This window comes from Pygoscelis adeliae, unplaced genomic scaffold (genome assembly GCF_000699105.1).
Source record: "Pygoscelis adeliae isolate BGI_AS28 unplaced genomic scaffold, ASM69910v1 Scaffold113, whole genome shotgun sequence".
Classification (NCBI taxonomy): Eukaryota; Metazoa; Chordata; class Aves; order Sphenisciformes; family Spheniscidae; genus Pygoscelis; species Pygoscelis adeliae.
In genome coordinates this window covers 1729180-1746273 of record NW_008825108.1, presented here as the reverse complement: position 1 = coordinate 1746273, position 17094 = coordinate 1729180, and the positions used below count along the sequence as shown (strand labels likewise).

General features: G+C 36.7%; 1 protein-coding gene across 1 annotated transcript in view; it reads left to right on the top strand.

The window, feature by feature from the left end:
• Positions 1-17094, top strand: part of ACSS3 (acyl-CoA synthetase short-chain family member 3) — an 85509-nt gene that overhangs the window by 63543 nt on the left and 4872 nt on the right. The window contains exons 11-13 of the mRNA XM_009327655.1: positions 3548-3611; positions 15001-15082; positions 16066-16188. Of these exons, the coding sequence (XP_009325930.1) occupies positions 3548-3611; positions 15001-15082; positions 16066-16188 (269 nt within the window). The remainder of the gene's footprint in view (positions 1-3547; positions 3612-15000; positions 15083-16065; positions 16189-17094) is intronic.

Genomic DNA, 17094 nt, shown 5'->3' with positions numbered 1-17094 from the left:
AATTACAGTTTTATTAACACATTTTCCTCCTTCCTGTAACAGGAAGATCTGCTTTTTTGTGTGTTGTGGAATGTGATTGTGAATAAGAAATTCAGAGTTATGTTCAAGAAAATTGATCAACTACTCCTGTCTCTATTATATGAAAGGGGTAGCACATACTTCTACCCTGGATATAACAAAGGTATGAAAAAAATACTGTGCTTTAAGGCTTTATCTACAGTTGCACTGTTTTAAATGAGAGCAGCAGTAAAATTTGTATTGGCAAATCAGGAAGAAAAATCTTAGTAATAACCATGAGCAAAAGAGGAAATGATAACTAGACAAATAATTGCTATAACTTGCACTTTGAGTGTTCTGTTATACCTGTGTTTTCAATTTTCAGAGCCTAAATAGTTTTGGTTTGGGAGATGTGCATCGAACAATTATGTCTCAGAGACTGATTAGATTGATTAAATTTTCTTTTGGCCCTACAATTTTATATAAGAAATATTCTGAAATGCATAAAGAAAATTGTTACTGAGGTCTGTGTCTTCCACAAATACGTCATAATGAGCTAACAAGCAGCTGGCAAGGATATAAATCTTCTATTTGAACTCATCTCATACTTTAAAAAAAAAAAAAATCAAAGTCAGTTTTCTGCCTTTTTGTACAGGTATGTGGGCTCATGTTTGAGAGAGTTGTTAAGCACATTATCTTTTAGTACTCATGGAGCATTTTTATTTCCAGCTGGGAGAAATGGTAGGTTATGCACCCATGTTAAAAGGATGAGCCCTCATTGTCTGGAAGGTATTTGCATGCAGAGGGTGCAGCCACGGGATTAAGAATGCTAAAATATTTTCATACCTGGGAACCCTGATTTTAACACAGTTTTCAAGAATTACTTGAAGTCCAAAAAATAATTACATTAAAGATCAAACCATCTTCAGGAAAAGTTCTCACATCATTGGGCGGAAAGAGCTAATCTGTTTTTGCTTCTAAAACATACAAGCGGAAGTGAATGTTAAAGAAAATAAACATTTTCAGCAGCTCTGGGTTTTGGCATTTACAGTTATGGCATGAAGACAAGTGATAGCTTAAAAACAACATTAAAACAAAGCCGTGAAGTTTGTCCAGAGTTGTAATAAATAGGGAAGAGTGGAAGAATGTAATTGCATCACACATGCCATCAGATGATAGTCAGGCCTAGAAAAAAGTATGAGTAGCAAGAATATAAAAATTTCCTATGAATTTTTTGGAACATTGGGCCTAGTGTACGTAAAGAATTTCTTCAAATAGAGTGAAGGAAATGTCTTTAGCATGCCTTAAAAGGGAAAAATAAAACGAGCATTAAAATTCACTAAAGACTTGTGAAAGAACTTCACCTCTTTCAGTCTTTGGTTTGAGTCCAATTATGTCCTGTAATGCAGCCATTCACAAAATAGCGGATCTTGAAATTACTCTGTGCTGGCAGCTGTCTTGCTGTCACCCACTGCTGTTTTGATGTTGTTTTGCTGTTGTTACTATATTAATTAGAAGAGATCCTTATGCCATTTAGAAGCTAGATTCTGTATGTTTAGATTCTACATGCAACTGTTAATGGTTTTGGACATTGCTAAACTTATGTTGTATTTATGCTGCGATATAAATAGAAAGTTACAAAATCTACTTCTTTTTTTTAAACACAGCCAAATTCTCTCCTGTCACAGTATTGCTAAAATAAACTGATTTCTTTGCTGATTTTTTTAGTGTATAAAGAATAAAAGCAGTATTTAGCTGTATCAAAGTGCAGTGACATAAATTGCATTTAAAAGTGACTCAAGGTACCATATTAATTTCTAGCTCTGTTGCCTTAAATCAGACATTATATTGTGCTTTCCCTTTGATCTACTTGAACCCTTTCCAGATAATTTCATTGCATTGTTTTCAAACTGAAGCAAGTCCCACATTTTGAAGAATTAAGTCAGTTCTTCAGTAATTCAGGAGTGAGCAGTATAATATCTTCCTTCCCCAAATTTTTGTACATTGAAATACACTGCTTGCAAGGAGGAGAAGAAATGCTGGAATTGCTACCTTGATAAAATACTTACAATAAACTGATTAGATTTTACTTTAGTATAATAAAAATAGGAAAAAATAGGAGAGAAAGCTTTGAAAGCTACATGTGAGTGCGTCTTTTTCATTGTGTGTTCTGAGCCTAAATTCTCCAAATCTGACGATACTATGTTTTTACACCATCTAAAATATTTACAGATTATAGATGGGTTTTATTTATGCCATTCTTCCTGTTTTTCATAAGTGTCTTCTATGTTTCCATTCATCCTTTTGATTTCCTATCCCAGTTACTCCTTCCAAGTCACTGATTGGTAAAACTGGCCTTGTGGACTTACTTGTGTCTATGTGCTGAGCCATTGCTTTCAGCAGGCTCTTCAGTTGCTTAAAAATTGCCATCCTCTTTGAAGGGGTGGCTTCAGCCAGAAATAGTAAATTACAGATGTTGGCATTCTTTGGACAGATAGGATATGATATTACTCATAAGACTCTTAGCAGGGTTTTAGTCAGAAGTCTGACATCCTCTTTTCCCCATTTCCTCTGGAACTTTTTAATACAGAATGTAAGATTATTTGTAGTAATTTAGATCCAGATGAACATTGCTTTCTTTGCTTGGGCGTGCTTCAAAAAGCATGTTTTTAAATCCGTGTCAGCCCAGTCTGTCAAAACCTTTCCTCCCTGTTTTTCCATGGTTTAGTCATTTCACTTTGTTTAATTCCATTTATCACGGGCCAGGTTGATACCTGTCATTCCTTCTTTATGCCCACACCTTCAGATGGAATGGGTAGTTGGAGTAGATTTCCAAGATGACTGCGCAAAGAGGCTATTTCAGGTGTTTTCCTCAGAAACCTCAGTACCAGGATATGATGATTTCACTGAAGGTGATGGGCCGGTGTCATCCAGGGAAAAGGCTTCTCTTGGGAGGTCTGGATTCTTTGCTGTACTCTAGCATTACCCTGCTGTGCGGCTTTGGGTAGTTTGCAAGTCACTTTATCTCTTTGTGCTAGACTAGAATAAGCCTTGTCAGCTGGGGAGCGTCTTTCTGGGTCTCCTGAGAGCCTTTGAAAACCAGACACACTTACTTACTGCTAATAGTATTTCTCACATTAACTGGGTTAGCCTCCAGTAATCTTAGTTGTTATTTCTTACTCATATTACGTGACAAATACAGGAAAAAGTGTGCAGGTATCTGAAGGGTCCTTTGCTATTTGGAAGTTTAGATTTTCCAGTATGAATGTGTCTTTTAATTTTCAGTTCTCTATTTTTCCCTTTTTGACTTTGAGCCATTTCTGCTCCCAAAGCACAAGTATTATTTAAGACTTTTTGTACATAAAGCTGAATGTTAATAAGGTCGTGAGATTATCCAGTTTGGAACTCACAAATTACTTAATTCCTTTTGTTGCTTGGTGTATTGCCATTCTGAAGTGTGACATAAGTTGATATCCATGAAGAAAGGCACTATCTCCACCTAAAAATACACTACTTGACAGGAGTTCTCTTCCTATATTATTTTTTGCAGTGATGATTCTGGATGAAAATAAGGAACCAGTGAAGGCGAAGACTTTAGGAAATATTGTGGTAAAGTAAGCAAACTAAGTATCTTACAGCTAAGAGAAGCTTCCTACATGGGTTGATTGTCTTTTGACTGAAGTTTTTATATATATATATAAAAAAAACAATAATTGAAATAATGAGGGTTGAAAAGCGTGGCTGTCTCTGATATTGATACCAAACGGCCAGAACTGCCAAACTTGTCCATTAATGTTGAAAAATTGCAGATGAAATTGTGTGAGTGAATGAGTGTGGATTGCTGTTTTTTTTCTTCAACTACAGCAAAGTTTACCATTTTCTTAATTACCAGCCTGTTGGCACAGGATTAAGCTTTCCTGTTGGGATGTATGAGCAAGATACTGAATTGTTCTCTTCACTGTTTTATCTTTCAGTTTAGTGAAATAGTACAGCAGTGCAGATTGACATGCTTTGGTTTTCTGGTGTGATGCTACCTCCTCTTTCGCTGTCTCCTAATCCCAACTGATGCACATTCCTAGAGGGAGAATATGTGTTTTCTGATCTCTGTAAAAACAGCAAGATGTCTTTGAGTGTGCTTTGCATGAAATGCTGTTCAATCATGGTGGTACTTTGACAAAACACGTACAGGAAAAGACTCCAGAAAAAAAAAGGAAAGAAAAAAACCCTGCTCTGCATCATGTAGGTGATTTTAGTACCATTTACCAGACTCCTGTCAGGTGAGTTCCATAAGGTCTAATATTCTTTTTGAAAGTACACCTTTCTTAGCGCCTTTTCATAGATAAAGGAGCCTCTGTTTAGATAACACTGTGAACATCAGTTATGTTTCTTTTATCTTACCTTCTGCCATCTCACTGTTGCCAGAACCTTTCCTTACTTCTGTAAAGCTCGATAGGCTACTGTTCCCCACAGCCCATGCCAGCTCTGTCAGGCTTTAAGGCAAATGGCGTTTTCCTCAGACAGATGCCTAGTTTGTGATTAACATGTTATCTGTAGCTGCCTCTTGTTTTCAGTCATAGAAAATACTTCAGTTCTGAACACTTCCTAACTGCCAGCAAATACAAGTCCCAAAAGAAAGGCATTCATCCACGTCTGTGGTGGTAAAATTTAGGAGAGCTGTGGTAACTCAGATTCTTCATTGCTTACTTAGATCAATGGAAGGAAATACAAAGATTAGCATTAACCTTCAGTGAATTGAAATGTTTTCAAAAGCCAAAACATTGGGACAGAGGTACCGATTTTGATGAGTTGTTAAAGAGAGAAGTTACCCGAGGATTGAGGCAGTGGCCATGTGAGCTGGAGATGAGACATGTAAGAGCTACAGGCCCTGGAGCATGCTGCAGAAAGGCAGTGCTAAAAATGCGGGCAGGCTGGCTGGCTGCATAGTGCTTGCTTGGGAGTCAGAGTTGCTGAGGTGTGGAGGTTTTTTGCTCAGCTGTACTACTGATCTAATGTAACTAGACCGCTGTGGAGATTAAGGTAGTATCACATGAAGTTATTGTACTGTGTGACACAGATGTGTGTTTTCAGGATGAAGTCTATACCCTGCCTAATTTTCAGCATCTTAGGCTAAGCCACCAGGACACACAGGCATGTGTTTAAGTGCACACACGATCTCCCCTGAATCAGCAGACTCATATTTAGACATAGTTTTCCTGTGACACATGTAAGATTGTGCATTCATTCCATTGCCGAGTATGAATAATTAGAATTGCTCCAGCCTGTAGTAGACTGTGGTTTCCAGTATCGGTAACCCAGGTCAGAGTGGAGGGCTATCTTTCAAAGCTCTCACTTCTGTAGTGCCTGCATGAAACGTAGGCATGCAATCAGTGGAGAGAGAGAGAAAGGTATTTTGTAAGAAAATTGATCCTAGCTGTCTTAGGCATTCAGCTAGGATGGAATAAATCGCCTTCTAGATGTGCTCATGTCTCTCCACTGACTGCAGGGGTGACACAACTAGCTTAGGGTAGGTGCTTAGCATTATCTACCAAAAGCGAAGTGAAATGAACTCCATCCTTAGCAACTCTGCCAAACAAGCTGAATTATGTTTACTAACAGGTAATGTTGGTAGTCTTGTGCATACATTTCTGAGTCATTACTATCGTTATCTTTAAGTGCCTGTCAGAAGTGGATATTGCCATATTAGAAAATCCTGTTTGGGGTTATTGTCAAACTCTTAAAGCCAGAATTTGTCATCCCTAATGTGGCCTCACATTTAGGCATTTATCTTAAGGGATTACAAATGTGTTTATACATTGATTTTTGTTGTTGTTTGTTTTATTTTGTTTTATCTTGCCCAGCATGACTTCTGCTGCAGTCAAATAAATTGATAGGGAAGAAGGGATTTCTGTTTTGGTTTGGGTTTTTTTGCATTGGATCACTCAAGAAAGAGTAATGGCATAGGGACATTATTATTTTATCATGTCCATATTTATTGTAATAGCCATTCTGAAATAGGGGGGAGAGTAGAGGGCAAAGAAATTACATTGTATCATTAACATAGTTGATGTGAAACCAATTCTGAGGTAGGTTAGCTATCACCCCTCTTTCTCTTCCAGCCTTTTTCTGACTTAATCTTTTGAGACAATAGGATCTCTTAAAATTCATTCTGCCACTTAACCAAAAAAAACCCCAAGAAAACAAGGCAAAGGTATTGATAGGCTTTAGGAGGCCAATTGTTGATTTTTTAACAGTTCCAACATTTGAATCTTTGGATTGTTAACGGAAGTTGGTTTTAGGATATTATGGTTCGCAGTGTCTTAACACTTTGTTCTAGGTTTCATTCTGGTAAGTGACAATTTGCTGCAGTGTTTAGTTGTTTTTTTTGGTCATAAAAATCTGTAGCCGTTAGGTTAAGGCATCACATTTTCTATCTTCTGCTTCATTCAGCTAAGCAGTTATTAAGCTGCAAAATTTTCATTTTTTGATTATGGCTAGTTTTCATAAAGCCCTCCTGCAAAGAAGTCTTTAAACTCTTCAGCAGGTTCTACATGTACAGACCCCTTAAAAGTAGTGGGGATGATCCTTGTTACTAGCAGTGTTTGTTTGTCACCCCAGGGGCTAGTCCGCACGCAGCTAGAAGAAAACGGGGGAGTCAGGATAGTTTTGACTATTACTCTGTCATACACTCAGCAGCAAAATATGGTGTACCGTTTTAGAAAAAAACACAGGTGTTTGCTTTATCTGCAGCAAACATGAGTTGAGAAATATTCTTCACTATTTCTTGGAGAGGAGAATGGCCACACACTGCTTACAATACCAGCTGTGCAAAAGTGGTATGCTGCTGCTCTTCGTTATTTTTATCCCAGTCTAAGTCCTGGTAAACACTGTTGGGGGCTGCTTGAGGCCTTCAGTGCTCATAAGCATAGTATTTAAAATATCTATTCTTACCACAGAGTCTTAAACTTGTATCCTGCAGGAGTCAAATACCTTAAAAGGTAATTCTTACGCCTAATTACTCCATCTTTCTGCCCCAAGTACCTTCTTTTCTTTATTCATCCACCACCTGATACCTGTTTTCTTTTCAAATAACCGTCATCTATGCCCTTTGCATAGATTTTTGCTGACAAGAACTCTCATACAGGCTAATTTACCTGGACAATGCAATAATCTTTTTGACTTCCCAAGTCTTTCAGGATAAAGTAATCAAATGCAGTGTCACAACGTTTATGATGAAAGGGCAAGGGAAAATGAAGACAAATGCAGCTCTGAGGGTGGGCTTGTATGAATTGTTTCTACATTTACAATTTTTTGAGCTAGAATCTTTGGACATGAAAAATAATTAACTGAGGATTTATTCTGAAGTGAAAATGGTAGCAGCAATGACCTCCACTTCCATTAGCAAGACCAGTCTGATTTAGTGACGCAATTCTGCTTGCATTGTTCTGACTTGCCTGGAATTAATACACACTTGAAAATGTGTGTGTGTGTGTATGTAATCATTATTAGCCATGAAAATTTTCAAAGTTATCTGTTATCATAAGGAACATTAGGAAGGAGAAATCTCACTTCAATTCCAGTGCAGTGGGAAACTAAGTTTTGCTCTTGTACATTATAAAGATCACAAACCCATTATGTTTATATTATGAAGCAGTTGTCAGCAATGTCTCATTAACTAGTGTTATTCTTTCTGTTCATCCACAACAGCAAGAGGGCTACATTTGCCTTATACTCATTCTATCCAGAGAGTGGTGCCTGCCAGTAAATTTCCCACTAGATCCTAGTAACACTTCCTCTAGTGTTTGTATAGTTAATTTTGTGCCATAATAATGGAGGTTTACAGGATAAGTATTTACAAATTTGTTTTACCAATCTCTACTGCACAGAATCACATAAATATTTCTGTTCCATATTCAGAAAGAGGTGAGACAATGTAGTTATATGATACAGTGATTCTGAAATTCTTCGGTTGCGTTGGTTAAATTGCATTTAAGAATAGTGACTGTGTGAGAGGCTTTGGAGACCATTAATGTTGTGGGTTGTTTTTTTTTTTCTCATGAGTTTGGGATTAGTGGAGGAAGAGGAAGGAAAATTATAATGTTCTGTCAACAGTTAAAATGATTCGAATGATGACCCATCCCATTACGTAGAGTAAAATCGTGAAAAACTTTATGTACAGTGCTGTAAGAGTGTAAAGTATTGAAAAATAATATTTATTCACAGTTTTATAAAGAAAGAGTCATGATAAATTTACAGCTTTTTATAATTTTAGATTTTAGGTTAGCAGAGTAGAAATGTGACAGGACTTTTGAAGCAAATACCATAAAGTTAATATCCTTTAGTGGAAGAGATGATGTTTAGAAGTAAGCAACCCATTCACAGCTTCACTATTTGTGGTACTGTGTTCAATATTTATACAGTATTTAGAGAGCAAATAGATGTTCAATAAAAAGCTTACTCATTTAATATTTCTTATAATGCATTAAAGAAAAAACATCAGGATCTATGTGGAAGTCTGAAGCAACCTGAAGCCAGGAATGTAATCATTAAGATGCACAATAGAAATGCTAACCAAAAGAGCTTAAAGGGAAGAAAAGGGAAAGAAAAAGATGTAATCTTTCGCAGCACACTGTAGTACCTCGGTATCCCATTAAAGAAAATAAAGAAAAATCTTGTAAGACTTGATGGGTCAACATATGGGCATTCCAACTTGGGATACGCACATGAGAAAGGTCACAGCTCTCGTTTGCACTCTTCCCCCTTCCCAGGAAGAAAAGGAGGCTGGGAGGCGATGGCAGTGGTCTTAGATAGTGAAAGCAAGGAGAGACTCCAGCTGAAGCCAAGACAGGGGTATATGGCCTTAGTTCAGAAGAAAGATAGTTAGACAGAAGCTGCCTGAGATGCCAAAATAGCTGCTGAAGATCTTAACGTTACGTAGTGTCTCAGTAATGAATGTTGTCAAGTTTTCTCTTTTTGTAAGTGTGTGACGCTGTTGCTGTTCTGTGCTTTTAAAAGATTATGTAATTTTATCATTAAATTTGATCCAATGATAAAAAACAATACTCAATATTCTGAAATTTCCTTCTATGAATGTCATAATCCCCAAAATTCAAGTACTTAGGCACTCTAAGAAACATCTCTCTCTCTCATATGTGATTGTTCTAGAGTGTCTGAAGGGCATTAAGCTATATCTCCATTGCTTGAGTTATTTTTATTTTTTGTCATTTTAATGATGTGCTTTGCCATTTTGGAAGTGGTGTTTAATGTTTTCCTATTAATTTTTAAAATATAAAATAAACAAAAAAATTACATAAGGTAGCAGAAAATTAAATGCAACCCAACAGAGGACATGTTGCAGACCCGTCTGAGTGGCTGCCCTCAAGGAAGATTGCTGGAGGGAGAAAAGTTTTGCTTGTAGAACCGTGTAAAGAGAATGCGTCATCCTGCATAGACCACTCACAATACGTTCTTGTAAGTAAAGGTCATACACCTTTATGTAGGAACAGTGAAAATTTGCTAGATTTATAAGATGAATGACTGTACCCTAGAAAGCAGTGACTTTCAAAGGAGCTTTTTATGTTACAGTGGATAAACCTCTGAGTGCACATCATCTTTGAATGAAATGTAGCTGCTAGTGTAACTAAGCAGGCAATATGATCCCTTGTTATTCAGTAGGGAAACTGAAAAGGAGCTATTGTTATTATCTGTGAATATGATGTTAGTAAAACCATAAATGCATTATGTTCAGTTCTTATGTCCATATTTCAAAAGGCTATTGAGAAACTGGCTGGGTTTTGGAGAAGATATGAATGAGAGTGACTTGAGTGCTGGAAAGCTTGGCTTAAAGAAACTTACAGTTTAACTTGTGGTCTGTAGTTTATCCAAGATTGATTAAGTGATGACTTTATCAAGGTCAGGAAATACTCACAGGACAAAGACATTTCTGAGAGTCTGCTGTTTAATCTAGCATAAAGAGATTGGAAGCTGCAGCTAGATATATTCGGATGAGAAGTAAACCACATAATTTTAACAGTGAAAGTATTAAACCATTGGAACAAATTCTTGGGAATATAGTGTTTTCCTTTGACACCTCTAGGTCAAACCTGGATATCTATCTTAAAGATACACTGTCATTTAACCAGAAGTTATGGGCTCGAGACAGGATTTAGTAGGTGACATCCTTTAAGCTGTGTTATATGGGAGGTCAGATTAGATGATCATAATGAATCTGTGCAAAAGATTTCTCTCCCTGCCAGCCTCCCACGTGTTTTTTTATCAGCTTTGTCTTCTCCCTTTACAAGTGAAACAATGAGTAGGACTTTCAGTGTGGGAGCAGTTTGGCCAAAGATGGGTTTTCTAACAGATTTCTGGCTGAGTACATGTGAGTAGCATTTGAACTTTCTTTACTTTTAACCTTTTCCAAGCACTTTCACTAGTTTTTGGTGCTTTCTCTCTTCCCCACTAAACTATAGGTTTTTTCCTGCAAAATCCACACTGAAACCAACTACTTTTGTGACCTCTTTCAGCTAATTAAAGGAATATTTCATGCAGACTGGTGAATGTTCGAGATGCTCTCTCTTCTCTTGCCCCTTCTCCACCCTTTTTCCAGTGCTGCTGTTTCTCATATCTGAAAAAGCTTCTAGATTCCAGATGGCTTTCGAACATACAATCAAAAATTTTAAGAGTGATGTTTATGCACAGCACTACATAAATGCTGAGTAATAATATAGCTGCCAGTCAAGATGATTTAGCTCCATTCACAAGCCCAAACTCATTTAACAATGGCTTATACTTGCTTTGACTGGCTGTAACGAACAGCCTGTGAGTACCATTGTCTACCATAAAATAAAAGGCTGTCTTTTCTGAAACTCAGCAAGGTAGCATCTCTAATAGTTTGACTTTCATTTGTACTTTCAGAAATCTGCTTTTCTCTGTAAATTATCTTTTGAGTGCTGTGTCTATAATTGCTTTGTTCCATCAACAAGGACTCTTACATCATTTTGATGAGTGGCATCCTGAAAGGATGTGACACATGGAGTCAGATTTTCTTGGGCTAAGCTAAAGGTGGGCTGTTCTGTGTACGGTCAGCCACCGTTGTATGAAAAATAAATGAACTGTAAAACAATGCTTGAAAAACAGATAATGATTGTTGTTTAAAATTCTCTAGCAGAAAACAGTTACTGTGAGAGCACTTCAGAGTTTTTCTGAGATGCTGCCAAGCTTACCTAATCTGTCTTAGTTTCTCCACTTTATAATGAAGTTACCTTCTTATCTTTGTAAAATGTGGATCTTTGTAAAATGAACCCATATAAACCCATCATTAATTTACACAGTTTACCTAGTTTTCCTGATGCTGTTCTAAATGTTTTCAACCTTGAAATGAGAAATGGGCCTGGATCTGTATTCCTGTAGTTCTGCAATTGTCACTTAATTTCACTGGAGGAAATGGAGAATAGCATAATTTGTACTGCTGTTGCTGTACTTGTGAAAAATTGGCACGAGTGAGATCAAAATTCAGACCTATACATCTTTTTTGAAGTTTGAAATCCAAAGGTAAAATTTTCTCAAGTTCAGGTGCTTTGATTCAGCTCAGTGTAAGTTTTTGGCTTGAACCTCGACTTGGGTTTGAAACTGTGCCTATTCTTTGCTAGTTAAATGGAATGAGTTGACTGTAGTTAGCCTGATCCAATATAGCTGGTAACACATTCATATTTTAGAAAAGGTTGGCAAGCTTGTCTTGAATTTGTATTTGTTGAAGCTCGTGACTGTCCTCTCCAGAAGGAAGAAGCAATGATGAGATAGAAAATGCTGCCAGAGTTATGACCATATGAAAAATCCAAGCAAGAATAGTTTAAGGGAGGGCTTATCTTTAAACTGATGGCAGATGCAAAGGCTCAAAACTGCCTGGTTTGTGGCTTGGTATGCCGGATGAGAGAGAGAGAAGTTAACAGACAGCTGGAGAAATACAGTAAATGCCTCCCAAAGGGAAACCAAGCAAAGCAAATTCTTTGTATATTGTGGATATGATGATGAAGGAACCTACCTCCTTCAGTCTTGGTCTTCTGTGCTCCTGTTGCTTGTGAAAGGAAAGCAGGATCATGTCTGGGGCAATCATGCTTACTTATGCATAGCTGGCATTTTTTGGTCAATGTATCCTCTTAATAAAAATAACCCCAAAAGGCCTTGAGTATCAACTCAATGTTTGGACAAAGAGGCAACAGTTTTTAAATATAGAACTTTTGCAGGCGTGTGTTGTGTTTCCTAGGGAGAATAGACCCAAACCCAATATCTAAAAATGTTCCTTTTTTATGGAGGGGTTGAGGAAAGGAAGAGATGTTGGCTTTCAGGTTGCTGTTATTTTCTGACTACCTGATTTTCTCTCTTCTGACTCCTTTTACATAATTATGATCCAGTTCTGCTCCCTTTGGAATTCATGGCAGCATTCCCACTGACAGCAGTGGGATGGAGGTATTTTTGGCTCTGGGCATTTTAATCCTGATGTCCTGGCAAAATTCCAATACATGTAATTATGTTCTGGCAAGCTGAATTCTACCTTTATTAATTTTATTAATTATTTGTGTTTGCATAGCACCTAGAAATTCTAGTCAGTCATGTTGCTAAGAACTTTACTATCACGGAACAATTGTATGTGCCCATTGCTCTGGAATTATTTTGCCTGAAAGATGGACACATGGAAGATGGCATTCAGTTTTTGCTTAGTAGATGGAATGGAGTCTAACTGCAAGTATTCTTTTACAGAAAGCCATGGAGGCATAGTTTCAGATTGTGTCTGTATTGTGCTATGATTTGCACTATAGAGATACCTGCAGTAGCCAGTAGTTTAGCAGTGTGGTTTCCATAGAGTCATGAAATATGCACTGTGGATGTACTTATCATTGCAAATTGCTTTTAAAAAAAACAACCACAAGAAAAACAAAGGAAAAAAAAGCCTCAGAAAACCCAAATGTTGGGAGCAGGGATTATATGTTTGGTTGTATGTTGCATACTTCTGTGTTTAGATTTCTAAACAATTACAGGTACAGAAAGAAAAATGTTTTTCTGATTTCAACAATAAAATTGGTTCTTCTATTTAATGACTAACTGCAAAGTACTGAACAGAGCTGCGGAGAAATTAAGGACTTTGTCAATATGAATTTTCCTTTCTCTCCCGTCGCAAGCATGTTTCAGACTGTTAAATAAATTTAAAGTGCAAAATTTGCAACGACTGAGGCTGTTATGAATTGCTATGCTATTAGCAACCAGGCAACAATCATAGTAACTACCATTCTCTAGTGGTTTTTCTTGAATCTAACCGAGAGATTTTTCTTTTAAACTCATATATACACAAACACCGGGATCAATATATTGTTTTTCTAATTTATTTTTTAAAAGCAAATATTCTATAGGTCATGTCTGTGTGTCACAAGGATGCTTACTAAGCTTGAAAGGCTTAAAATAGGCCCGTGAATTCCCTCCAGATGGGCAGAAGCCAACCCACCCTCCTGACGCCTGGATGACTCCCTGGGAAGTGTCTCGGCATTTCTGGCCTTACCTTAACCATACTTTCAGGGAATGTGATTTGTACGATGTGTTGAGCCAGAACACTCAGAGAAAGTAGTAATATTTATAGTAGTATATTCTATTATGCTAATCGAGCTGAATTAGGCTGAAAAAACCTAGGATTGTAAAAAATCATGGATTTGAATCATTACTAGATGATATGGCCTTTTCAATGTAGCTTGTACTTTTTATACCATATTTAGGTAAAAAAAAAAATTATTCATTTTTTTTAAATGTCATGTTAGAAATGCGCACGTCACTGAGCTGGTAGCACCTGTTCTTGTGACCTGAACATCACAGGAGACTTGTAACGTTATCAGTGTTGCTATGCTACAGAGGGGTGTTTCACTGCTAGAGATGTTGCTTTTTGGTGTCATAGGGGCACTATCGGAGTAGAAAATAAAATACCCCTGGCTAAAAATTTGCTGGTTAGGAATGCAGGCATATGCTAGTAAAACCTGTATGAGGCATTTATGATTTTTGTCTGTATGCTTGCTTGCATGTTCTTTCTCTGTTACTAGAGTTAAGCTTCATAAAACTTGTGTTGATATGTCTAAATATGTATCTCTTAGGCAGTTCAAGTAAGCTGTGTTTAACCCTATCGGAGCTTTGAAGGAAAAAACCAACCACTTCTTTGTTAGCTGAGACTTCTGTAGCTTCTCTTCTTCTGGCAGATATGTATGTGAAATATCCCATATTTTGTCATGTCCATATCCTTGCCTGAAGAATGGGTGTGTAGTATGCATTGAAATTTCAACTAATAAAGCAATCCAAAATTTTGCAGCTTCACTTCTTAAAAAAATAAAAATAAGTCCAGTTATTTTAGAAAGTTCTAAAAGTGACTTTTATCAATATACTTTATCAAAGAACTCCCCCAATAATTCCAATAATATTATGCACAGTTTAAATAAAAAAGAAAAGCATTTTTATTCAGATTCTCATGACTGAAGTAATTTGAGTTACATCTTTTTACAGAAACTGAAGACCCGTGCATTTGACAATTCATGTGTCTATACATGTGTGAGTGTGTTTGTGTGTTAGAGAAAGGGATACCTATAACAGTGAAGTTGTCTGTATCATAGCATATATGCACACATTTCTGACAGATACTTCATCCTTGGAAGTGCTGAAAGCTGAATGCTGATAACATGTTTATAGTACAGTATATAGTGTTTACTAGACCAAACATTATTTTACTGAATGCCAGAGATGCATTCAGATGTTATATAAAATGTATGCTCTGTATCCAGTTCATAGCTATATGCATGTGATCACAGCATATATATGGTCTTTTTGATCTGTTATCAGCATATTATTAAACAGAACTGGTTTCTGATTGTATAGCCAATGATTATTTATCTGAATATAAAGTATGAATGGAAAGCATGAGTTGTACTCATTGTATCTGTGTTTCTAACTACTTCACTCTGCTCTTTTTAATTTGAGGTTGCCTTTGCCTCCTGGAGCATTCTCAGGCCTTTGGGAAAATCAGGAAACGTTCCAGAAGTTATATTTCCAAAAATTTCCAGTAAGAATTACAAAATTAATTGTATAAACTTTTGGTAATCCTGCAGAACTTAACGGCAGTAGATTTAAACTGGATAACATAAAAAATTATCATAGCTCATTTTAATGGGAGATTTTTGATATATGTGTTACAGAATTAAAAACAATTCAAGGTAAAACTTTCTTCATACATACTTTAAGCTTTTGGGCACACTGGTTCTTTTTAAGATCTGAAACAGAAGAAGTAAACCTCAAGCTTCTGAACATAAAAGTTGGTTTATGTCATTTGATCTAATAAAAGATAGAAGCCTCGCAACCTTAGACTAGCATAGCTTCAAATGTACTACTGCTGTTGACATGCAGTCATTCTAACTCAAAATATACACTTGCCCACTGTGCATGTAAATACATTGGAGGCTCCTTAATAATAATAATAATAATAATAATACTGAATTAGGTATGTTTTCTTGTCAGATGAACTATCCAAGGACTGGCTTCCTCCTTTCCTTACAGAAATTGATAGATTGGTCCTATGTGAATGTCCAAAATGGACGGTTTGGTTCAATAAAAGTGAATGAGTGAATTGATCAGGCAAATTATTTTTTGTGTGCACTTGTATCATGATGATGATGATGATGTATGTTTGGATCCAGCAAACAGGAATATCTTTAGGGGCAATTTGATAACTGTCATTGTATTGTAACAATTCCATTCTCCTTGTGTAGATTCAGGCAACATCTTTCTCCAAGCTGTCAGGGGTCAAAGAAAGCAGAGTGGGAAAAAATCCAGGTTTATGTATTGTCTTCTGTTCTGTCTTAACAAAGACTACAAAACCTTTTCTGGAAAGGGAGCTGCACGGTATATTATGACATAATGGTGAAAAATATTAGATAATTAAATTTCTCAGGCACCAAAATGTATTTCATTTGAAACAATCAGTTTTGTTTGTTGGTTGTATGTTCCTAGTACTATTTCTGAGTTTATTTTTGGTTGTGTTGTGACTAGGGATATTACGATACTATGGATGCAGGTTATATGGATGAAGATGGCTACTTATATGTCCTGTCTCGAGCTGATGATGTGATCAATGTTGCCGGACACAGAATTTCAGCAGGCGCGATTGAAGAGGTGAGCATTGCCTGACAGTAAAAGAGAAGACTGAAAGATGAATAAAGAAAGCTGAGACTGAAAATCTTACAAAACCTCTCATTTTCTTTCTGCTTTTTTTGATTGCATTTGCATTGGTACTTTTAACAAAAACATTGTTTCAGGTCCTTCCTATTAAGGTGTTTTCCACGACCATAATAAACTTATTCAACAATCAGCAGTTTGTACCATGGGATTGATAAAACGGGCGTGATTTGACATTTGAAGGTGGAGTTAAGGGGCACTATGGTAGCATGGGAAGCATTCCTGTAAGCTCTGATAACATATTTGTTTGGGAATACATTCAGTGCTTTTTCTTGATTTGAAGAGTTTCCTTCACAGCTTTTTGAGAGCTGTTTTGTCTCTTATTGTATGAGCAGTGCTAAATGAACAATGAAAATTTCTGTAAAAAAACCCTGCTGTTAAATTGAAAGTCATTAATGTAACACCCATGCAACTCAAAAAGTTGAAAATAGTGCAGTTCATAATAGTATCTGAATTTCATATCATTGTTCACTGACCTCTCTGGAACTGCTGTGATTGACTGCCAGTTACAAGTTTCCCTGATGACATATCCATTGCTAATTCAGGGAGTATAGGAAAAGGTGTGCTGGGCATGTACAAGGGAAAAATGCACTTTTAAGAACTCTGAATTTAACTGTTCACTGAATCACAAACTAATCTGTTAGTCATTTTTTGCTTTATAATGTCTATTAGTCTAATGACTATTTTTTTAAGGGCTAGAAAACTTAAAAGAGAATAGAAGAAATTCTGATTACACAGAAGTGAACAAATTCAAATAAACATAGGCAATCCTTTGAGGATCTGTCAGCCAGGGAGCTGAACCAGTCCCTGCCCTGACTTGGGTCTATGAAGCCATAAAGGTGG